This window comes from Heterocephalus glaber, unplaced genomic scaffold, assembly GCF_053883595.1.
Source record: "Heterocephalus glaber isolate CG9 unplaced genomic scaffold, H.glaber_assembly_v1.0 deba00000122, whole genome shotgun sequence".
NCBI lineage: Eukaryota > Metazoa > Chordata > Mammalia > Rodentia > Bathyergidae > Heterocephalus > Heterocephalus glaber.
The window spans coordinates 34,095,481-34,121,793 of record NW_028258138.1 but is presented as its reverse complement, the minus strand read 5'-3'; the positions used below and the strand labels follow the sequence as shown (position 1 = coordinate 34,121,793).

The following is a 26,313-nucleotide window of genomic DNA, read 5'->3' as shown; positions in this document are numbered from 1 at the left end:
CCTTCTTATACCCCAAGGGAATTTGTACAATGCACAGCTGTGATATTTAAATTTCTACCAACATGACTTCTGCTCTTGCATTTACAATAATTTCTTAAACATTATCAGGTTCAAAAGCAATGTTTTACAAAGATTATTAGACTAAGAAATCAAATGTAAATGACTATTAGGCTTTAATCAAAAGGTAGCCTTGTATTTGTTACTATTTTTAAAATGCTGTGGTTTTCAAATTTCTCACCTTTGTGTAAACTTTATCAGTTCCCCTATCTTACTATTTGTAGTCTTTAAAATAGTCTACTTTCTCTCAAAAGTGTCAAATCTTACTTGTTAACCTCTTGCTAAAAAACTTGGATTATTGTTTGGTGCAAATTCAAGAATATTTCAAAATGTACATCAGTGTAGAATTATTTTCCATTTAATCATGGCTCACAGTCATATATTCTGTACTTGGAATAGTGATGGGGCCTTTTTTCCAATTCTTTAGATTTAACCTAATAAACATTTTACTACTTCATATGTTCAAGGAACAATAGAAGGCATTGCAACATAAAAATAGGAAAGTGTATGGTCATATGTTTATGACTGTCCTATCATCCTCAGTTAAAGGCACATGTCATCTTCTAATATATGTAATTCTCTAAAAATCTTTCTGTATCATCAAAATGGAGACATTAGTTAATAAAAGTAGAGAGAGTATTTTTAAAACCCTCAGATACAGTGATTTTCCTCTACTTTTCTAAGTTTTGAATTTAAAAACATAGCTTAATAAATGACTGTAATTTCCCCTAAATGAAAATGAAACTTGCAAAAGTATTAAATCAAATGACAGATGAATATGTGTGACATGCACTTAGAGTAAGCATAGTTAGAATACTAGATTTTACTCATTTTTATTGTTCAAAAGGAAATTATATACATGTTTCCCCTGTATGATTTCATAATCTCTAATTTGGAATGTAATTTTAGTTTAATATGTATTTAATAAATATTTGACTGTCTAAAATATGTGAACTTTGCTATATCTCTTTTTATTTTAATCAGTTTGAATCACTGAAGTAGTCATGTAATGGCACTATATATACAATAGAAATTATGAATTATGAAATTTATCACTTCTAAGTACTGATTTATTAATTGCAACAAATAGTTACTGAGTACTTAGTACTTAAAATTTTTATATTGAGGAAATGTATATTTACTTAGTTGTAAAAAATATCTTCCTCAGTGGTACCATCTTTCAAAGCTATATAGTACACTATCATAGCCAGTATGCTGACAGTGATCTATTCAAGGTACACAATGCTTACATCAACACTAGCTAACCAGATGTAGCCTTTTAGCCAAATATATTTTGGTGTTACCCTCAGTTACTCTTTAATTTCTGGTAACCATTTATGTCTCTCATTTTGTCATTTTCAGAATGTTTTGTAAATGAAATCATGTAGTATATAACCTTCCTGGATTGACATTTACCCTTATCAGAATTCTCTGGTGATTTATCTAGGTTGTTTCAAGTATCATTAGTGCATTATTTTTCATTGCTAAATAGTATTCTATGGCATGGATATGCCACAGTTTGTTTAATCATTTATCAACTGAAAAACATGTAGATGGTTTCCATATTGTAACTATTATGAATACAAGTATTATAAACATTTTGTATAGAAATCTTTTTAATGACTATGTTATATTTGCTACAGGATAAATGCTCAACAGTGCAATTACTGAGTCTCATAATAGTTTATAATAGTAGCTTATTTAATTTTTAAAGAAACTGTCATACTGTTTTCTAAAGTAGCTGTATCATTTTACATTCCCAATAGCAATATTTGAGCAATCTTGATTCTTCATGTTTTTGTGAGCATTTTTATTGGCACTGTTTTATTTTAGCTATTCTGATAGGTATAAAGTTATTTCTCAATGTGGTTTTAATTTATATTTCCTAAATTGTTTATGCTGGTAAAATATTTACATGCTTTTAGTTGCCTCTATGTGTCCTCTTTAGTGGGATGTCTGCTTATATCTCTGGACTATTTCCAATTAGATTGTTTATTTACTGTGTAGTTTTGAGATTCTTAATATTCTAGATTCAACTCCTTTATTGAATATATGATTGACAAGTATTTTTCTTCCCATTTATAGCTTATCTTTTTATCACTTTTAAGTGGTTATTTTTTAGTTTTTATTCTTTTTTTTAAAAAACTAATGAAAGCCATTTTATCATTCTTTTTTCATTTGTAGTTCTTTTTTTGGTACTGTGTTTAAGAATACTTTGGCTCTGCTATATTTTCAACTAAAAGTATGATATTTTTAACTTTTATATTCCCATACATATCCATTCTGAATTATTTTTCTAAGTACATGATCCATTTTGAGTATTTGTATGTGTGCAAGATATAAATATTTTATCTTGATTTAACTTGAGGTTCCTGTCTGTGGATAATCCAGCATCATTTATGGGAAAGTCTACCCTTCCACTAAATTGCTTTTTCATAAATTAGTTTATCTTAAATTAGTTGAGAGGCTGGGTATTCCTCAGTGGTAGAGTGCTTGCCTAGCCTCTACTGGGACCTGGGCTCAGTCCCTAGAATTGGAAAACAAAATGGTTGGACATATTCATATATTCCTGTACGTTAGTTTCCCTTTGTTGTTATATGTAATTACTAAAAATGTAGTGTCTTAAAACAACATAAACTTAGTATTTTACAGTTGTGATTGTCATAGAAGTGGTTCCTACCAAGCTAAAATGAAGGTATTGGCAAGGTATTTATTTCTTCTGGAGTCTCTAAAATAGAACCCATTTTATTTGCCCCTGTTAGTTTCTAAATGTTGGTTTGTATTCCTTGGCTCATGGCCTCTTATTCCATCTGCAAAGTCAGCACAACGGCATCACAAATCTCTTTCTCAGTCTGCCACTCATGCTTCCTGCTTAGAAGGATCTGTGTTTCTATTTTGGGCCAAAAAGGATAATCCAGGATACTTTTTCCATATCGATAGTGTCAGCTTTAAGGACTCTTTAAAATCCTTGTTGCTCTATAACACATTCACGGGTTGTGGGAAATTGGGTGTGAACATGTGTAGGTAGCTCATATTTTGCCTGTGGTCATCTGCCTTTTGGTGCCCAATGATTCCCAGTAGGGTTATTGGGACTGAATAAACAGGTCTGAACTCCATAGAGAAGTAACTCAGCAAAGGAAAATATGAGCAAAATTCTTAAAAATTCATCCAGATATTAATTCATCTCATCAGAGATTCAGCCAAGTTGCTTCATGTATCTGTAGTGCCATCTGGTACCAAAATTGGGATTAGTTAGGTAAAAAATGACTACAAATTCAGCAGTATAAAACATTACTCAATTATTATCTTACCTTTTCTTCAGAGGAGAGCCACACATTCACAGATTCCGTTAACACTCAAGGTGAGGGAATTGCACAAATCCATAAACGGGAGAGAAACAATTATGAGGCCATTTCAGAATTCTGTCAGTGACTTCATTTGTAGGAAGAGTATCTTAAAGGAGAAAGAGGCTGTATTCAGTACATAAACTTGAGGAATATCAGCTTTTATAGTACAGCCAGAGAAAGAATTTTCAGGATGTTCAGAGTAAGCGAAATAAAACAAAAGTTTCGCTTGGGTAGACCAAGAAAGGGAGCAATTCTTAGGAAGGGAGACGGTCAACAAGAGTCATGTGCACCAAGTGTGAACCAGAACAAGAGCAATTACTGCCCCAGGAGATGACCATCTGAGACCTTGGCAGGATAAACCCAGTCAAAGCAATGTTAGCTAGTATAAACCTGGTTGAAGAACATGAAGTGGAAACAAAACTACAGTGATAATTATAGTATTTTATGACAATTAACATTTAAACTTTGAAATGATTGCTTTAGTGAACCTTGTTTAAGAATGGAACCAAACATTCTACCTGTTAAAAAGTTACAGGAACACATTGTACAACATCACTTTCTGTGGGCACTGTTTAAGAGGTAGCACTTACTACAGAAAGAAAGTTGCAAACATCGTTAACTGTGATTTAAGTCATCTGTACAAAACCAAAATACATACATATGGTACACCACTATCAGTTAGATATTCTAACTAAAAGCTGTGACTTCCTTAAAGGTTTTAGCTATGATATCACTGATATTTTGGTAAGTTAATATCTACATGTCAGACATTTTGAAATTATGCGATGTATGCTTTCAAATTGAGATTTAAAGAAAACTAATGGTTTACTCACAGGTTTATTTTTCTGTCTTGTATCTAGCTACTTAAAGAATTTAAAGATGAAGATTGGAATATGGGCAATATAGTACATACTCTCACAAATAGACGCCACCTTGAAAAGTGCATTGCTTATGCAGAGAGCCATGATCAGGTAAAGGAACACATGTATAAATTCATACCTCTCTTAATATGTATCACTCTCTCATTCTTCTTAAAAACACATCTAAGCACAAACTTCTATAGTTTAATACAGTTACTATAGCATATTTTGTGTGTATGAATATCTTTATATGAAAACTCATACTTGAAAACATTTTAATTTTCTAGATCTAGAAATTCTAGCTTCACAATGCAGTATGTTTACCCTGCCACACTGTAATTAATAATTTCTGTGTTGCAGTTGCAAATGTTATATATTTACCTCTATCATAAAGGAGAATATTGGTGTTGATACAGTATAATTTTAGTTTCTATCTTAGGTTTCCTTCTTCTAGAGTTTTTCTTTTATGCTCAGAACAAGTTTTCTCATTTTTTTGCTCAGTCATGAAAATCTTGACTGCACCCCTTACAGCTTCATTCCCTCCTCTCTAATGCAGCCTGAAGTGCTGCCCAAAGAGCAAGGCTCTTTTTAACCCAGGTCTATTGGTTTCTGCTTGTCATTCAAGGTCACTCATGCTAGAGTAGGCCTAGTTCCCAGTTCCATTCCCTAGCCAACTAAGCCTTCTGTTCTATAAAACAAAGGCTGTTTAGCTGTAATCTTCATACACATCAAAAATATAATTTGTTTTGTAGATAAAAAGAGAGCAGTAAAAATATTAAATTCCTAAAAGTATCCCTATTAGGAAAATTGAAAATAAAAAATAAATTTCTCCATCATTTCATCAGAAATTGGCCATTTCATGTAAACATATTTTTTTTTCAGATTTTTCTCTTCTAATTACTAAGAAAATATACGTAACTAGGAATTAGTTATATAAAGTCCATCATCAAATGTTGCCTGCTGTGTGATTTGTAAATAAAGTTAATGTGAAACACAGCCATGCTCATTTCTTTACATACTGCTTTCACTGTCACACTGGCAGCTTTGAGTAGTTGAAATGGAGAACATGGCCCACAGCACCTAAACCCATATGTTTGGCCTTTCATAGAAATTTGCTAACCCATAAGTGGTTATGCTAAATTTTGCATCTTCCAGTTAGGGGCAGTGCTTTCTTATCAACTTGAATAAATACTATCCTTGACCATGGAGCAGATCAAATAAGCATCTACTAAATGTCTAAAACCCAAACTAGAGAAAAGAATAATATTAGTTTAAATGGTGGTGGGCAAGGGGATGAGGAGTGGGAACCTCTCCCCAAATATGTAACATAGTAAAAATTCAAATGCATGCGTAATTTATGTATTTCCATTATAAATTCCGAGGAGTTACAGCATGTTGTAAATTTATAATATGTGTTTTATTCTATGAATAAATAAAAGAATGCATACATGAGTAGAATAAACAAATTGAAGATGAAACTGATAGATTTCTTTCTTAATTCACTGCCCAGTTGTAAAGAAACTAAATTGTGAAGAAATTTTTTGTACCTTAAAGATTGAGGTAGTTCACTCTTATAAGTTGTCAAGAATGTAGGAAATGAGGGCCGGGGATTTAGCTCAGTGGTTTTGCTGCCTGCTGCGCAAGCACAAGGGCCCGAGTTCGATCCCTGGTACAAAAAAAAATGTAGGAAATGATGTAAATTGCCTGAATCTTTCTAAAAGCAAGTATCATTTGATCCATAAGGCAGATAAAAACCTAAATATATATAATTCTCATTTATAAGATGAATAATAAACAAATACATAAATCATAGTAAAATATTTTAAATATTTTTAAAGTAGGTATTTGAAAAATTTAGATAAATTCTTAACTTTAACAATTAAGTTCATGAAATTAAATTTTGTAAGTATCACCAGTTTTTTTGAAGTGCTGAGAACTAAACCCAGTGATGCTCTACCACTGAGCTACATTCCCAGCTCCCCCCACTTTTTCTTGAGTCAGGGTTTCCCTAAATTATTAAATTGCCCAGATAGCACTTGAGCCTTGGATGTGGGATCCTCCTAACAAGGCCTCCCAGGGTGCTGGAATTAAAAGCTATGCCTTACTATGTTAGTCTCTCTTTCCTTTTGTTTTCTTTTTTCCTTTCCTTTCCTTTCCTTTCCTTTCCTTTCCTTTCCTTTCCATTCCTTTCCTCTCTCTCTCTCTCTCTCTCTCTCTTTCTCTCTCTCTCTCTCTCTCTTTCTTTCATTCTTCTTTTTTCTAATTTTGTGGAAGACTTGGTGTTGGAAGTTCTTTATTGAAGGACTTTATGAAAGTTCTTGGTGTTGTATTCCCAGCCAGCCTTGAATTTAAGATCTTCTTGCCTCAGCCTCCAAAGGCCTGGGATTACGAAAAGTACATCATGGGCATGATGATGCATGCCTGTTATCCCAGTACTGGGGAGGCTGAGGCAGGAGGATCACGTCAGTTTGAGGCCAGGCTGTACCACAAAGTGAGACTCTGTCTCCAAAAACAAACAAACAAATAAATAAATAAATAGCTGCAAAAATGAATCTCATTTGTGAACATAACCAAAAGACGTGAAAAAAATTTAATAGAATTGGACAGTCAAAAGGAAGCACAGTTAGAGCAGGGCATGGTGGCATGTGGCTGTAATCCCAGCACTCAGGAGACTGAGGCAGAAGGATTGTCACGAGTTCCAGGCTAGCCCAGGCCACCAGGTAAGTTCAAAGCCAGCCTGGAATACATAGGGAGGTTCTGTCTCAAAAAACAAATGCCTTACATGGTTTATATGTTTTTTGGTCTGTTAGTCTAGCTCTTAATATATACTAATGGTAATTGACTTGATAAGAACATAAAATAAATAAATGAATCTGTTAGTAACACAAAGAATTTTTAAAAACAAGGATGGAGAGGAAAGGAAAGCAAGAGAACTGAGATGTTGTGTACATATACCAATTCCCCACAGTGAATGTAATTATTATGTACTGCACACTGTCCTAATAAAAATAAAATTTAAAAGAGAATTAGTGCCATAGTACAGTTTTAAAGAAGTCATTTTTAATTAGAAAGGTGTAGTGATGGTGGAGTAGTGTGGCAAGGGCCTATCATCGCTTGGGAAGCTGGCAGGAAGGTGGCAAGTTCTAGTCCTGCCTGGGCAATTTTTCAAGACTTTGTATCAGAATAGAAATGTGTGTTGGGGATGTAGTTTAGTAGTAGAGCTCAATTCCCAGTACTGTAAATTTTTTTAAATTTATAAATAAATAAATTAGGTTAGTGATGTAATAGATTGGTAAGTACTTTTTTCCTAAAAGTAAAAACAGTTGTAACAGTGTCCTGAAATTGCAGATTAATTTCTGTTCTACATTTCACTATATACTATTGTTGTATCAGTGTTGAACAATTTGCATTAGTTAGCTACTTTTTAGCCATGAATAATTGAGATTGTTAGTAGGCCTCTCAGGGCATTTCTGAGCTACCTTTCTCCATTATCTATTATTATTCTTTGATAAAACAGACTAAATTTAGGTTAAATAGCAAATATAATGAGAGACCAAATTTGTATTTTAAAAAAGAGGTATTCAATAGGACATGGTGGCACATGCTTGTAATTCCAGCATTTGGGGAGGCTGATACAGTAGGATACCAAGTTCCAGCCCTGCCTGGGAAATTTAGTGACTTAGAACAACCTGTTTCAAAATAAAAAATAAAAGGGCTGCAAATGTAGCTCAGTGCAAAAACCCTGGGTTCATTCCTCAGTAGCACACACACAGAATTCTAGAAACACATGTGTTGGTCTCCATTTTTATCAGTGCACCATCAGCATAGAAAGTAACCATGGGAAAATAGATGAAGTTAATAATAATGCATACACCTCTCCTACCTTGTCTCCCCTCTGTGTACTTTGTGTTATTCTGGCAGGAATCTGTACTACTTCATACCTGTGATCTTCATTTATTTCAGTTGCTTTTATTTCTGTAGGCACTGGTAGGTGATAAGACATTGGCATTTTGGTTGATGGATGCTGAAATGTATACAAACATGAGTGTTCTAGCTCCTTTTACTCCAGTTATTGATCGTGGAATACAGCTTCATAAAATGATTCGACTTATTACTCATGCTCTCGGTGGAGAAGGCTATCTCAATTTCATGGGTGAGTGTGAGTTAAGCACATATCTAATCAATTTAAAATGTTAACTAACACAAATGACATAAATCATGTAGAATATTTTGACTTGGCTTTTCAGATTTAAAATATAAAGTCTTTATTTCTCTAATACACTATCATACGTAAACTGCAAAATTAAACTATTGTAGGATTATTGTTATAATAATAACATGATGCAAAAGCATACTCTAAAAGCTAGCATCTTATTGAATATTGCTTGAAACATGGATGCTGAACTGCTTTTTTAAAATCTGAAGTTACTGTTATCCTGAATTTAATCATCCTGAGTTTTATTATTGTCACATTGTAGATAAAACATAAGAAAAATGTAGTTGTCATGTAGTTACATATTAAGTAAATATTATTGGTCTTCTTCAAGGTAATTGTACAACAGGAAACTTGTGTTGTAAATGTGAAAGCCAGTACTTAGGGATATTGTGATGCGCAAAATATTATTTATATTTATAAATAGAAAACAAGGTCAATTTGAAGGTCACTTAATATCTGACAGATGTTTAGTGGTAAAATATAAAAATTAACTATATAGTGTTTCTGTTCTATTTGGTCAACAACAAACATTTGAAGATTTGTGTTTTAGGAAATCTTACCTATTTTTAGGCTAGACAAAAGCAGAAAGACTGAAAAATATATACAAAAGAATGACTTTTTTCTAAGATAAAAACTTTAGAACTGTATTCATTTCTATATGAAAGTTTTAATATGAAGTCTCAGATTGGATTTTTGTGATCTTCTTGTTTACTCAGTGTAAATTAGGAAGAAGAGTCCAAGAAACCATTTCTTGGATGTCACTCATGCTAGCAATACCTTCTCTTCTCAGAGTCACCAAATTCCTTAACATTCTTTGCCCACTAGGAAATGTTTGCCCTGACCTGTGTGGTTGCACCCTGTAAGCAAGGCCAAAGGCCAGGTTTCCCGGGGCAACTTTGCAGCAGTGGATCCATAAACAAATTAACCTTAGTTCCTTAAAACCAACTGGTCCCACCTAAGCATTATTCTCTAATATGACCATCTCAGTAACCAGTGGTTACACAAGAAGTTCATTCATCTATATTTTGATGTAAAGTTTGAGTCTCTGACCCTATCCAAATAAGTTCATTGACATGTAAAATAAGAAGACTTGGTGGTGAGGATTAGTGGGAGATTTCAAATGATTTATTTCATTTATGAAAGTATAATTTGTTAAATTTTCATAGGCTGTGGAAAGGCTTTCCTTATATATCTAGAAATTAAAACAGTTTTTTTCAAAGATTCAAAATAAAATAGATGTCTGTATCCCTGATGGCAGTCTTATATCATTAATTCTTTTAAAGCCCATTGTATCTGAAAATTAGAAGTCCTGACTCAGTCTACTATTTTATCCTGGAAGTTGTATAATTGACATCAGTTTACCCTTGCAAGTAGTGTCAAGATTTGGAGATATAACAAAGTCCTTTTCCTGAGGCTGGTCTCTGTTGAAGACATGAACTCTGGCCTTTGGTGCAGAGCAGAGCCTTCAGGAAATCATCAGAGACTTAATGGCCATGTTTAATTTAAAATTACTAACTTTAAGAAAGGTCTGATAAAAGTTCATAATGTCACCTATTTCCTGGGTCTTAGTCAGTGGTTTTCCTGAGGGTAGAAGCGTCTCTTTGAGAGGTAAAAAACTGACTAATATCCAGGAACTTCAGAAACTTTCTGAGATTTATATAACACTTTATATATAAAGTGATATATATATATTATTTATATTTATCACTGTGTATAGTTATATATAGTTATATATCATATATATACATACTGTACATTTATACAGATTTATATGATACACACACACACACACATATATAAAATCTCCAACCTAGGGTAGGCTGTGTCTGTTATGTTTTAGAAGCTCTTCTCATGTAACTTTTCAGTAGTGACTAAAGAAAAATAATTATTCCTGACATCTATCTGAAAATAGATGAATTGACTCTATTTGTGGTATCATATACAATTTTGAAGTTATTCTTTGCTTTACGGCTAAGAGATATTTTGTACTTTTATACTTACTTTTTGTCTTTAAGACAAATGGTTTCTAACCCTTTTACAGCCTTTAATTTTTTTTCTCATCTAAATCTAACATTTCTCCAACTTTGAAGTCAATAATCTTCTAATCACTATATAATTTTTGAATATTGGTGTTATTTAATGAAACATAATGCTTGCCCATAGGCTGTCATGGCTGTAAATGTCTGTTTCCCTGTTTTCTGATCATGTCACTGTCTTGCTAAAAGTCTTTAGTAAATACTGTGCCATGCAGCTGAACTTTCAGCCTTCACGGAAGCTCTCCCATGGGGCTACCCAGTGATGGCTTAGCTCCAGCCAAGCAAGCTGGCTTTCGGTTTAGCCAGTGTGCCAGTTTCCTTGCTCTCTGAACTCTCTCAGCTTGTGTTGCCACCTTCTTCCTCAGCCTGGAATCGTCCCGCTCAGCATCTGCTGACCTGACCAAATCTCTTGTCTTCAAACCTCATTTGCTAGGGAGGCCTGTCCTAAAGCCTCATATGAGGCTTGTGTTTCCTGTTATCGTTTTTATATTACCTCTACTTACTTTATGGGATTAAGAAAATCACTTTTGAAAAACTCTTAAATGTATGACTTCCTTGGTAAATATAATACTGAGTGAAAATAGGGATCATCTGTTTCATATTCACTTTTATATCTCCAAGAACTACCATGGTACAAAGCTGTCATGATTTTCTTAAAAGGGCACCATATGTGTTTATGGGGGGGGTATTACCTTGTAATCTTTTTAGCATGTATTCATTATCTACAATTACCAGTTGTAGTTTTAAGCAAAGTAATTTTTTCAAGTAGCATATAAGAAATTAATACTTAAATTTTGTATAATTCCATTTTTTAAAAATCTTGACTCATGGTGCATTATTTAATATAAAAGTTCCTCTAAAGTATTAAATTTATTTCTGGTTTAAAATGTAAGAAAAGGTATGTTTTTGTAAAAAATCAGTGTTTTCCCATTTTATAGTATGTAATAAATTAAGCCATTTTCTGCAGTTTTATCAAGAATAAATATTACTTATTTCTTTTTTATTCTCAATATTATCTATTCAATATTGCTGCTAAAACAACCTTAACTTTTATGTGTGCGAGGTCGAAGTTTTTTTTCATTTCTCAAAGAAAATAACGACAGCATATTTGTGACTGTTGTGTAATTTGTATTACACATATAACATCAAGACAGATTTAATATGTTTTCTGGTGTATCTGAGCACAGACTTTCTATACACATATACACACATATGTGCGCATGCACACATACGGAGAAAGATAGGAGTGGGGAGGGAGGATGGAAAGAGAGAAGTTAGAGTCACCCTTAAGGCAAGTTCAACTTAATACACTAATGAGTTTGAGGGCCTGGGATTTAGCTCAGTGGTTCTGGCTCCTGCCTCGCAAGTGCAAGGTCCCAAGTTTGATCCCCGGTACCAAAAAAAAAAAATGAGTTTGAGATATATATATATATATATATATCAATTTTAACTATAAATTTACTTTATTCATTGCACATTCTATGATGTGTTTTAATACAATTTATAAAATTCTTCATCTTACAGACATTTTTATGTATCTACTGTGTACCAGGAATTTGTAAGTGATATATTCAAAGCTGAAAAATGGTTCTTGCCTTCAGGCTCTTGAAACTCATGAGAAAATACAGATTGGTAATCTGCCAGTATGTTTATATTTGTGTATGCTCTAGTTGCAGTGTCAGAAGTAAGCAGAGGTTGTAAATGTGTAGGGAACTGGGCTCTGAGATTATTGGTGGAATTAATGAGCTGCTTCAACCAGACCAATTTGGAATAGCCTTGCAGTGAGATCAACAAAACTCAGAGTATAGCTGAAGTAGTGTAATGATAATGTAAGATTTAAATCAGTTGAGAATATTAAACACCAAATAAGTGAAAAACGCAGCCTAAAGATATTATTTTAGAGGTAATTTGCTTATTGGCAAGCTTTGTTTTGTTTTGCTTTTTGTAGTACTGGGGATTGAATCTAGGGCAGAGCCTTCACATTGAGATACATCCCCAGCCACAGTTTTTATTTTGAGACATGGTCTCACTAAGTCACTAAATTGATTGGGCTGGGCACGAATTTATAATACTCCTGCCTCAGCCTTCCAGAGTGCTGGGATTACAAGCCTTCAACACCACTCCTGTCAGTTTATTGGCAAGTTTAAAGAAAAAGCTATGCTTTTTTTTCAATCCGTTTAAAGTATTGTGAACTCTTTGGTAAGAAAGACTGGATACTAAAGGTTGACTGGCTTTATAGTTTTTTTTTTTTTCTCATAACTGAAAGGGCAGGATTTAGACAAACAAAACTTGTTAATATTGATAATCTATAAGAATATCCTGATTTATTTTTTATAATCATTGGATAAGTATTTTTGGTGGTTAAAAATAAGAATCAATTGAAAAACACCTGCTCACATATAAAATGACCTCAGTGAACATGTTATTTGTGTGCACATAAAGCAAAAAACCAATTAAGAGGAGAGAAAAATAAAGATAAGAATGTATATTAAATAAGCATAGTGGTTCACATCTATAATCCCAGCTACTCAGGAGGCTGAGCAGGAGAATTCCAGCTTGAAATCAGTCTGGCAACAGTAAGATCTCCTCAACAATAGTAACAACAACAAAAGTTTTAAGTATTGCAATAATAACAACAGTGATAATAGTAATAACAACAGCAAAAGTTTAAGTGCTAGTGAGTATCTGGTTATCATGGAATGATATCCTTTCCTAATCCAAACAGTGGAGGCAGAGAGAGTAGAATTGGGTGGCCTCATCATGTGACAGCTCAGGAATTGATGTAAAGAGTTGTGAGTAGGTAAGTAAATTGTCTACTATGTGTATTGATCATACTATCAGGAATAACACCACCAATACCAATGCTGCACTACTAAATCTGTATAATGCCAAAATTATAGTATTTACAGAATTTTGTATTAAAGACTGTTTTGAATTCTAAAAAGAAACCAAATGTTTATTTTTTTTATTAAATTCTTTTATTGGTACATTGTAGGTATACAACACAATTACATTTCACATTGGGAATTGTACCTTTACATAATGCATCTTGGTTCTTATTTTTTCCCTATTCCTAGCCCTCCCTTCACGCCCTCCACCCTTCCCTATTTACAAAGACTTTATTTCCATTTTTTCCATTTCTCATCATTTTTCCTTTCCCTTCTTTCCTTTCCCCTGCCCCTCCCACTGCACATGCCCCTTTGGACCTTGTTTTTAAAAATTTTTTAAAAATACAGAGCAGGGGGCCGGGGGCCGGGGCCCGGGGATTTAGCTCAGTGGTACTGCTGCCTGCCTTGCAATCGCAAGGTCCCAAGTTTGATCCCCAGTACCAAAAAACAAAAAAAATACAGGGCTGGGGATTTAGCTCAGTGGCATTGCACCTGCCTTGCAAGCACAAGGTCCTGAGTTCGATCCCTAGTACCAAAAAAAAAAATTGCACACATTTTAAATTAAAATTCAAATTAAAATATTATTAAACATGTATCTTAGTCATCTAAACTTGGTAAACAAGGTAGAATGTAATTTTTATTATCAGCCAACTAAAAACAAAATAAAGAAAAATTGATCATAAATAAAAAATTTAATAAAATTACTAATATTTTAATGTGAATTTTAATAAAAAACTATAAAAAGTGCTATCAATGTGTTTACAAGCTTTTTTTGTGAAACATCTTTTAGTAACTACACTACACTAAACTATAACAACAGTAAGGAGAAAGTTACAGTGGACAACTAATGCCAAACATTTTCCTTATTTGAAGAAATCAAGTCTTTTATCTAAACTTTAAGAAACATTTAAAAATAACTTTTCTGGATTTTCGTTTGTTTTTTCTGGTACAAATTGCAATCTTTTTGTCAGTAGCTTGCTGCCAGTTTAGTTTTAAAGGAAATTGTTTTGTTTCCTCCCTGGTTTGACTTTATCCTTGTTAGTTTTATCATATATAAGTAGATATTCAAACACAGAGTGACCTGAATCACTTCCAGTTCTGTCATGTTCATATTTTACTTCTTAAGAAAACCTTTGAACTAAAGTAGTTCTTCTTGGAATAGAAGCTTTGCTTTCTCGCTTGTCATTTTCTTCTCCCTTTGGGGATTATAGCATTATAGAAGAGCACTTTTTAAATGAGCACCCCTTTATTCCATTTGAAATCTTAATGCTACATATAATTCTCTGGATATATTTCAAAACATAAATGATTCAAATTTCTCATTAAAAAAACCTTGAAGTATCAAAGTTAAATCGACAAAATGATCAAGATTTCACCACTGTACTACGTAGCACAATAATCAAGAAAACTGAAAACTCAGGTTGTCATCATAAAACATATATTCCTCATGCTATTAGATGCTAACACATATAAATTAAAATATCTGGAAAATATGGAATCAACTAGACTCACTTATTCATGCAAATTAAACTTGTTTCAATGCACAGTTTCTTTCCTCTACAAAGAACTGTTATGTGCAGATAACTCTTAAGAGAGTAAAACCAAGCTACCAAAATTCTATCTTTTCTCTCATTCATCTATCTTAAATTTATCTCTTTCCATTTTTTAAAAATTTTCTTTCAGAGTATTATGCTACTTTTCTTGTTAAAAGAGTATTTTAGGTAGTGAATGTATACCATTTTGACTTTAAAGTTGATTACTCTCATTAAATCTTTGTGTTATTTTTATCTTTAGTACAGGGTGTGATAGAAGATCAAAATAGAATTTTTTTTTCTGTCATTTTCCAGCACATATGGACAAGTTTACAAATAGAATTACTTCATAGTTTTTATAGACTCTTTAGAAACTCATGCCTTCTTTTATTCTAACAACTCAGAGACTTAAGAAGCATTGCTGGTCCAATTTCCGCCATCCCATTGAAATAGCAGAATACTTTAAAAAGATATTGGTTAGTTTCTATGTATATCTGTTTAATACTATTGAAACTGAAATATTTTTGAAATGTCATATTATTTAAATTAGTTTAAATTTTTCCCCTTACTACTATTAATATCAGTAATAACTATAATTAAAACATTAATTTGTTTCCATATTTATTTTGGAAATATGGAAATTTTTTCCATGTAATTATAAATGTTCCATAAAAAGTGATGTGACTAGTGAATTGAGCAGACATTTATGATACATATTTCCTAATATTGATCATCCTCAATTACTTTAGTATTCCCTCTAAGAAATTATCATATACAAAATGTATATTCAGATTTTTATGTGGGAAGTAGCTGGAATGTTTGTGGCATTAAAATATTTTATAGCTTCTAGTGAGTGCCAGTGTGTGAGAACATTCTCTCTCCATTTGCATATTGTATACATACACATATATCTCCATATGTTTGTACATGTATACATGTATTCATATACCTACATACACACAGGTGTACACACAGACACACACACAGATTCTTTATAGTGTTTTCACCTCTCAGAAAGCCAATCTTTTAAGAACAGTCCATAAAGCATAAGGCATTTGGGAACTTTTAGAGTCTTTGCTTTCATTCATTCATTAATTCAGTAGTTATTCAGTACACATACATTCTATGCCAGAAATTGTTTCAGATATTGCACTAAATGTTTCAAATACTGCCATGACAGGATAGTCCCTGCTCTCAGAGAACTTAACCTCTATTAGAGGCAACAAATATAAAATGGCAAATAAGATAGATAGATATATATATTGCCTGCAGACAAGTGACACAAACAAAACAAAAATATTATTAAAGTAGAGAATACCAAAATAATGGTTTGGTAGATGCTTAAATTTTGAAACTGCTTTGTAAGAATATAGAAAAGAAAATTTTAAAGATAATAAACGGAGGGCTGAGGATTTAGCTCAGTGGCTCTGCAGCCTGCCTCACAAGCGCAAGTTCCTGAGTTTGATCTCTGGTAGCAAAAAACAAAAACAACAACAAAAAAAAGAGACAGTAAACAGAATGTTCAAAGATCCCCAGGAGGAAAACCTGGGAGCATACAACAAAATGGAAGGAGAATGTTGTGATTGGAATCTGGTGCTAAAGAAAAATGAAGTAGATGTATTTGGTTGGGAAAGTAAGTTGCTGTTGCATGGTAAAGGAGGTAACAGGCCTTTGTAAAGAGATGGACACTTCATTACAAGTTCAGGTGGCTTAACGAGAAACATTTGAAGATCCTATACTGTTTACCAAGTGTCACTTTTGTTACTTTGTAAGAATTGAGTAGGACGAAAAAGAGCAGAATACTACCGAGGAGGTTGTAAAAGTGGTCAAGAAGATCTGTACTGATGGCAGTGGAGAGGGAAAGCTGAAAAGGGGTAAGATATAATTTTGGAGATAGAATAAATCAGGAAGTCTTGATAATAGGAGTTTTTATTCATGACAGAGTAATGAAAGAATGAGTTCAAGAATGTTGGCTTAGAAACCAATGTTTGGTAGTACCACTTAATGATGTAAGGTAAAATTAGAGAATTAGAATAAGAATAAAAATGAGGGTCTAATTTTAGACCTATGACCTTCACGTTTGAAATACTCAATTGAAATGCAAACAGTTGAACTCAGAATATCAGAGTGTGAGTAATAAAATTTGGAAGACTTGAACATAAGCATATTCCTAGAGCCATGATTCTGATAAGGCCTGCTGCTGGAGTTGAAAATTATATCCCAAGAAGAAAAAGGCCCAAGGTAGGCCCCCAAGGAATACTAATGTTCAAACAAAGAGAAGTCAGTAAAGAAGACTGAAAAGAACCATAGGAACAAAGGAAACAGTGGAAATGTAACAGCATGAAAACCAAGGCACAGTATTTCAAAAAGGGATAAATACTAAATTAAATAAAATGAAAAAAGTGAACAAACTAGAGTAATTTTAGGGGATAATGAACATAGAAGTAGACTGGATCAGGCATAAGAGTGAAAGAAGTCAGGTAACACTTTTGTATGCAGCTTTTTTCTGCTGTCAAAAGAAGTGAGCACATGAAAAGATAGTTGGAGTGGGATGGGGATCAGGAGAGGTTTGTTTCCTTTTGAAATACAAGTACATGTTTATATTCAGATATAATCATTCAAAGGGCATGGTCCTGTGGTGACAGCAAAACCAATATAAAAGAAAAAAGATGACCAATTGAACCACTGTAGTTCCATAACAAGTGGAAAGATTGATATTTATATGAAGCAGCACTCCTCCTCAGAAAGAGGAAAGGGATACAGGTACAGTTGGAGGTAAGTGGAGTTTCACGAAGGTGAAGTTCTTTAATGACTCTGTGAGGTCATCACCTTAGGGGGAAAGGAAGAAGGAATACGAGATGCTGGAGAAAAGAATAGAAGGTACGAAGTAGATATCTTCAGCAGTAAAAATATGAGAGAACCAAACTATGATCTAGGTAATGCTGCATGCTGATTTGATAACTGTAATCAGGACTACAGATTGAAGCAACCTCTTGGTTTTGTTCCATTTTTTTCTATAAGCTAAGGGTTGATATATGATTAGGGTTTTTTCAGGCACCTGTCCAAAAAGAGGAAAGGTTTTGAAAAACTGACAAATAATTGATATAATAAAGAACTAGAAAACTTGCTGACAAAGGAAGGGAAGGGAGGGGATGAAGAGGAAGAAGAGGGGAGAATGGAGAAGGGAAGGAGAGGAAGCAAGGGAAGGGAAAGGAAAAGAAAGGAAGAGAAGACAGATCAGTGTATTTTGAGTTCAACTGTTAATACACAGCCAAGAGATTGTATTTGGACTTCCTTTAAAAAAAGGCAAAGTGAAATGGGGATGCTCCTAGATGTTATTGAGAAGCTCTCTAAAATGTGTCTTTATCAGTAGATAAAATTTAAATCAGAGGCCTTTTCTACTTTTCTTAGATTGTTTCATATAAAAGCTTTGCATTTAAATGTATGGATAAATAAGATTACTAAAATCAGGTTGAAAAACAACAAACTATTTTTTTGTTTATAATATGGGTCATGTGGTATGTGGACATATGTTTCTACTGCTTTCTTGTTTAGGAATTTCATTATCATGATGTTATTCTACTTTCTGTAATGAGTGATACCTGTGGAGAAAGAGGTGCAATTACAAACTGGCAATTTTCTCTCTCAGCAGTATTATAAAATTTCCATTACTAAATTTGAAAGATTTTCTCAATATGATTATATTGTATTTTGACATTTGAAATTTCTATGGGACATTCTTTAATGAGTATGTTACATTCTCCCCAAAGCCACAGGGAAAGTTAGATGAATTTTGTCCTAAGTGTCAGTCTGCATTTATTGATAGTTGCATTAGACTTCAGCATAAAATGTGTGATCTTACTTCAAATCTTCCATCTGTGATTGTTTACTGTCAAACTTTTAAATTCTTCCTTTTTCTGATAGATAGGAATACAATAAAAATTTAAATGTCTTCCCGCTAAGTGCTGGAATTGAAGCAGTTGTTGAAAGACAGAATACACTCTCCTGAACAGTAGGAGTGCTAATTTTTGGCATTTTCACTTAGCTTGTTGAGGCAAGTTTACTGAATGTAACATGACTCAGAGAAGTCTATAAAACTGAGCTGTGAAAAACTGAAAAATTCTAGGTATGAGCAGTTATAAACAGTTTGGTGTTCCACTAAAATACTCAGAGACACAAGTATCAGATACTCTGAATGTCAGAGACCTAAAGGTAATAGGCCTGATTTAATAATGGCATACTGATAAACAATTATAGCTGGCACTTGAGAACCTACTATGATTATGACATTGTGCTACCATTTAAGCCAGAGTTACTGAGTATGAGGCTCTGGCATTAGTAGTTTTTAAAAATTATACCATGCAACTTTCACAAATTGTAAAACATAGCTATCCACTGACAAGGGAAATGCAAAAAAACAATAATAATAATAAAGTAGGGCCAGTGACAGACAGACCCACACTGCGTTGGAATCACTGGAAGAGGCTTATAAAATGTCTTTGCTCTTCTTCCTCAGGAGATTTAAATGCCCTATCCTGGAAAGGTTCTCTGCCAGCTTTGCTTTCACTAATGAGATTTTGTCTCCAAATTTTTGCTGATGATCATAACCTAAGAATGGGTCACTGTAGAGAAACTTCATCTTAATCTCTTAAAGAATGTTTTAATGTAACATCACCATTTTCTCTGTCTACTAACTTGACAAAAATTTAATCTATTAAATCCTGCACAGATATGAAAATTTTATACTAATAATCTGTGTGTTGAGAGAAGAAAATAGATGCAACGTCTACTTTTTGGTTCCTTGCCTCATAGCCTTTTACTTCAATTACAGGAACTTCTCTGTCTTTGATTTATTACTAGAGAAACCTAGTCCGAAGACTGGAGGATTATTACTATTGGCCCAATAGTTTATATTCATTAAGGAGACTTGGGCAAATAAAATTGTTTTTCTATTCCAGAAGATGCTAACCAAGACAGTATTATTCCTCATGTGTCAAGTTTAGACCAACACTTACTATGTAGAGTATCTGTCTTTCTCCTTGAGGAAGGATATCATCTTATCACCATTTGGAAGGGAAATTTCCAAACATGGGAAAGTCTCATGCACTTGCTTTTCTTTTCATCTCTACCTCTCATTATAAGATCATCACATAATAGGAATTACAACTTGGAGGGTGCACAGCAGAATTCCAATCTAAAACCACACAATAAAATAGCCTTAGATTTTAAAGTAATTCTGATGGAACAAGAACATTTGCTTCTGAAATTACCATCTATATTTTCCTCTCTTTGAATTGTATATGTGATTTAACCTTGAGGACCACAGAGAAACTTCATCCCATTTTATTATGGACATGCATACACACACTTATGCTGAATATTTATCTATATATATGTCTATCATCTATCTCTATATTTGTATATGTACATATAAGGGCTATGATTAAATATGTTAACTTTAAATACTAAATCTATTACATTAAAAGGCATTTCCATGAATCCCCATAAAAATGCTCCCCCTCACTTTGAAAATATCCCATTGTTCTTGCCACTTTCTGAGGCAGCTCTGGAAGTCCTCTTTTTTGATTGCTTTAGTTGCACTGTTATAGCTGCTTCAGTGTTCTAAATCCATTAAAAATGTTTATCTTTTATGGTCATTTTGACGTGGGGAAGAGCCAGAAGGAACATGGTGCCAAATACAGTGAATAAGATGGATGACAATATACCATAATGTTTTTACTGACCTGTCTTTCCATTGGATGCTCAGTATTAGCATTCACTGTGTTTTTGTTCACACATCATAAAGACATACACAAAAGCTTACTACAAAATGGCATCAAAAATAGCAAGAACAATAAATAGTATTGTTAAGGCTTGTGCTTAGATATCCTCCCAAAGCCACATTCGAATGAGATGGGTTTATTTTGGAAGTAGCTGAATCTAGAGTGTGTGATGCTGGAATTAAGGCACGTGATAACTAAACCACTACATATGAATGACTGGTTTGGCACAACCCTAATCCGGATGGTCTGAATAAGATAAAATGGGAAGAGAGACGTTGTTAAAAACTCTTGTTGCTTTTGCTGTCTTCTACCACCATGAACTGTTGTCCCTCTGCTACCCTGTCTTGGAGCCAGCTGATTATGGACTGAAACCTCTACACCTGTAAGCTTTTTCCCCTTTAATTTTGGTTGCTAGGTATTTTGTCTCAGCAATGAGACAAAAGTAAGACAGTATAAATATGTTCAAGAAGAGGGCACAGTATTTTTAGGAGAATGAATGGCAATGTGTCTTTTACTATAATATATTTGTTTCAGTTGAAACATTCACTATATATTTTGATCATGCTCTGTATATATTTATATATCTAATAGTAATAATAATTATTATTTCTTTGAATGGAGTTATTATCCACTTGGATCTGGGTTAGAAGGAGACCTGTAGTTTATAAACCTCTCTAGTTCTCTTTGTTAAGTTGTAGATGACTTGAGTTTGATGAATGGAGGTTGTGCTAGTCAGCTTTCTTTTACTTAAGCAAAATACCCAAGATAATCAATTTCTAAATAGAAGAGTTTTATTTTGGCTCATAGTCTTTGAGGTTCTGGCCCATGGTCTGTTGGCACCATTTCTTTGGGCATGAGTTAAGGCAGCACATTATGGTGAGAGCATATGGCAAGGCAAACCCACTTACCTAATCACTTGGAAACAAAAAAAAATGTGGAGGGACCAGAGTTCCACAGGCCCCAACAAAAGTGTGAACCCAGTGACCTAAGGACCTCTTAAAGATCACCACCTCTCAATGCAATCACTGTAGGGACCAAGCCTTTAACATCTGGGCCTTTGCAGAAATTTCCAAATCCAAACTATACTCGAGGTACTATACACTTTAACATTATATATTGAAATTTCATCAAACCATTTTTATTACTTATTGCCTAGCATTTTAGAAGAACTCCAAAGCTTCACCTCCTAACCATGAGCCCAACATTCTACAGAAGATTCTTTTAAATATAGAGGGTTTGCTAATTCTAGGATGCTCTGTCACACTTGTCATCTTCCTAAAGTTGGTGGAAGGGGCTGCATATGATGCTACTCTAGGAGGTATGAGTAAAGATAAAATAATATACACTGAAATTATCACTAGCCCTGAGTCTGAAATTTAGTGTTATATTTTCAACTAAGGCTGATTTGTCCCAGAAGCCCAGCTGAGTGACAACCTTACTTTATTTGATGGAACATTCCACCGAAGGACTAGCACCACTCTGCTCCATACAGTCCCATATTATGTGTTTCCTTCATGAAATTTCTGCTGTTTTGTCATCTCTCTTTACTAATTCTCTCTTCTCTAGTTTTACTATATTAATCTTCTTTGACTCACAGCCTCTTAGCACTTTTAATAGTTTTTAGCAGTTACAAACACAGACACACACGCATGCATGCCTGGTGTTGTCAATATTATTGAAGCAACTTGTAAGTTTTCATAGGCAAAAAATGTGATTGACTGTTGCTGGAGCTATTGAGCTCGATGCTGTCATCTCTTACAATGTGATGATCAGTGTTCAAAACACAAATATCACAGTCTGGGACCCTTTCTCCTGACCAACTTGCCAACTTGAGAGTAAGACTTTAGAAGATGAATTTTTACATCATTATCTTAGTATGTACCTCTCTACTTCAAAGTGAGGGAGAGCAGGCAAAGTAGATCAAAGTGAGCCGTGCACAGTACTCAGTTAAGAATAGAGAAATATTCTTTTAATTCCTTGGAAAATGAAGTAATTTTTCTTTTCATGTCTAAGAGAAACATAGGTTTCCCCTTGAGAATATATTTCCCTAAAATACATGAAGGGTTGCAGATTATGTCAATCTGAACTTGTCGGTAGTTTAACATACTACTCTAAAAATAGCTATAATTTTCTGATCATTTACCTTGAGTGATGAACTATGCTAAGTGCTTAACATATAAGATTTCACTGGAAACTCTGTTATGTCCCTGAGGTTCAGGTATGATTACATTCATTTCACAGATAAGAAAATGAAATGTTAACTGACTTTCAAATTTACATGACAACTAGAGTTTGAACCCAACTTTGTCCAAAACATAGGCACTAATACCCATATAAGCCAGTAATATTTTACCTGAAATGAATGCTAAGGCTCGCAGTGATGTTGGTGGAACTCCAACTGCAGACATCTGTATTGAATAGCTTTCCTGTTACAGTGACCAAATACCTGACCCTCACAGCTTAAAGGAGTAAATGGTTTATTTGGGTCCCAGGTTAAAGAGATTCAATCCATGATCAGCTAGTCTAAGGCAGCAACATCATGGCAGAAGGGATTGGCAGAGGAATACTCTCTAGTTCATGGTAGGGGAAGAGCCCCAGAGAGGAAGGGGCAAAGAACCAGATATAGTACCCTAAGACATGTCTCTGTGACCACCCAGACCTACACAATAGTATGCTTTACTAATCCTTTCAGCAGCTCTGAAGCCAATCATTTTGACAATCCAGATTAACTGTCACAATATCCATACAGCAGATCAGATATGAAATGTCTGCAGAACACAGAAGATCACATTTCATATGTAGTGATCTATAAAAAATGAGAGAAAAAACTGATTTCCAAATTAGGAGCAATATTACAAATTACTTAAGCGTCTCCCCTATAATTTGATGTAGTTGTTTTCTCATTATGCACTGATTTGCTCCCTACAGTGGAGTCAGGCTCAGCTGAGGAACTGGGGAATGAAAACTAAAACTTAGCCCATAGCTCATGGTGTACCTCTGTCCTGAGAGGAGACAAATTAAGACAGATGTAGGTGTGTTCATTGATAAATGTTTCCTTCAAGATCTGCATAGAGCACTATATGTACTGCAAGAAAGAGCAATGAATGATCTACTCAGGCAAGAAGATGATGAGCCACCAAGGAAGACTTCCTCTAAAGGTAGAGGTTGAGTATAAAGTAGCCCTTCCCTCTCCTTCCTGGTCTTCTGAAAATACCTGTCTGTGGGACAGTCGCTATGCAAAGCTAAGAAAGTGAAATAGTAAGGGACACATTTAGAATGTGAATGATGATGCGAGAGAAGCCGAACATGTAAGCAGAGGCCACTTCACAGAGAGCTGTGGAAGGGTTTGACAAAAGGCTCACATACTCAGATCCACAGTTTCCATATGTTTCTTGATTGAAGACTTGAAAGATGGATTTGAAGGGGCAGTAACTCCAAACTGAACATAGCATGGCAAGATCTTTTGCCACCAAATTCTTTTCAGTTGGTTTAAAATAATATGTCTAAATTCCTTCCACACTCTTCACATTGGTCAAGTTATTGAACATACCTCCCCAGATGAGTTCAAAACCACCTGCTTTATTTTTTTTTAAATTAGAGTGTTTCTTCTGCCACCTGCCTCACAAGTGCAAAGTCCCGAGTTCAATCTCTGGTACCAAAAGAAAAAAAAAATAGAGTGTTTCTGAATATTATGTAAAAATAAAGTTCCTGTTTTCTAAGACCACATGAATACTAGAATCTCTGATTTTTTACTCAAATGAGAGATTTACTTAATTCTTAGTTATATTGTTTTATATAAATTATATTTTTGCTTATGTATACTTTATATACATTATGTTTTGGTTGTTTATTGACTATCACTTTAGTCCATGTGGATAAGTTTTTACTGTGAAGGTACAGAGATTGTCCGAGAAGTTCTTTGAACTTTTTTATTGTATTTCATAACACAAAAATAACCCAGGAACTTGACTTTGCAGGTACTTGCCTTAAGTAGTTTTATTGAACAATGTGGGTTTTAAGGTAGCCCAGATAAAACTCATCTTGTCTAATAGCTGCCATTTGAAACAGGTGTCTTTAATTTGAGTTGAAAAATAATGTCATTTAAAGGAATTCTGTAATATAGCAAAAATAACCACTTGATTTTATATAATTAAGTTGCCTAAAGTAAACTATACCCATAGAAACAAATTACAAATAAAAATACTGTAACTTTTTAAAGTATAAACAGTGCTGTGGTAATACTTACAGTATAATATATTATCTGTCCTTCAAAAAATACATTTAGAAAATCCTACTGACAATTAACTAAAAAGCTTCTACTCATAGCCCTGAAAATATAATTCCATTTTAGGTGTTTATAAAGGAATGTTATGGCTTGGGAGAAAGGTTTTCAAGTTTGCTTGCACACTATTGTCTAACAGACTTTCATAATGTATTTTAATAAAACTAAATGTTATAGATATTTGAGTTTTACCAAAACTTAACAAAACTACAGTCATTCAGAGGTTCTATTTTGAGAAAAACTGAAATGACCATGTGTAGAAGAAAAGATAATAAAATTAGGCCTAAAAACTTAGATAATTTGCAACTTTAATAACTTAACCATTTATCCACTAAGTTTCAAATACTTAAAGGAGTCATGGATTAAAATTTCATTTGATGGGAAGTTTTAAATGACAGTCAAATAATTTGCTAGGAAAATTGTTGTGTTGAATTATTTTTATAATCTCTCTTTCTCACTATTTGAAAGCCCTTTCCCAAAACAACACATAGATATCTTGGCCTATTCCAATATCTTATATTTAATAAGAAATATCACTTATATTAGGTAATTAAAAAGATAATTTTAATATAGCTATTCATTTCATATTTTGTGTTTTCTTTAGTTATATAATTATATAGAAATACCGTGTGTTTAAAATGTTTTCACTTTTATTAGTACATGTTTGTATTACATAATTATTATATTCCTTGTGGGGAGTTGGTACATGTATATAACACATCTCAATTTCTTTTTTCCTCCCTTTCCCTCCTCCCCTTCCCTGACTCCCCATGACTTCATCTCTTGATCCTCTTCCCATTTGAAAAAGATCTATCTCCTTATTTCCTATAATCTTTTATTTTGTTCTTTATTTCTATTTGGGTTTCTCATATAAGAGAAACCATGTGATATTTAACCTTCTGTGTCTGTTTTATTTCACTTAGCATTATGGTTTCATGGTGTATCCATTTTTCCACAAATGACTTGTTTATCCTTCATACTCTAGATTTCATCTTGCTCTGGAAAGAATGGAATCAATTTAAAATATTATTTAAAGATCACCTTATTTTATGCCTAAGTATAAACTTTAGAATAACAATGACACTCAAATTTAATTAGTAAAGGCTAAAGAAATAAACATTCATAGCCATGATTTATTTTGAAGTCGATTTATTGGCTTTTTGAAAGGCTTGTTATTACAGCAAGAGTCTTCTGAATGCTATGTGAATTAATAGAGTACTTTTTTGTGTTTTCTTTCCCTCTCTCTCTCCCTCTCTCTCTCCCCCCTCTCTCCCCCTCTCTCTCCCCCTCTCTCTCCCCCTCTCTCTCCCTC

At 33.7% G+C, this 26,313-nt stretch overlaps 1 protein-coding gene across 2 annotated transcripts in view; it reads left to right on the top strand.

Moving 5' to 3' along the window:
- Window positions 1–26,313, top strand: part of Gbe1 (1,4-alpha-glucan branching enzyme 1) — a 284,824-nt gene that overhangs the window by 200,813 nt on the left and 57,698 nt on the right. For both annotated transcript variants that reach the window (XM_087213932.1, XM_087213936.1), the window contains 2 exons: window positions 4,265–4,375; window positions 8,246–8,417. In XM_087213932.1, the coding sequence (XP_087070058.1) occupies window positions 4,265–4,375; window positions 8,246–8,417 (283 nt within the window). The remainder of the gene's footprint in view (window positions 1–4,264; window positions 4,376–8,245; window positions 8,418–26,313) is intronic.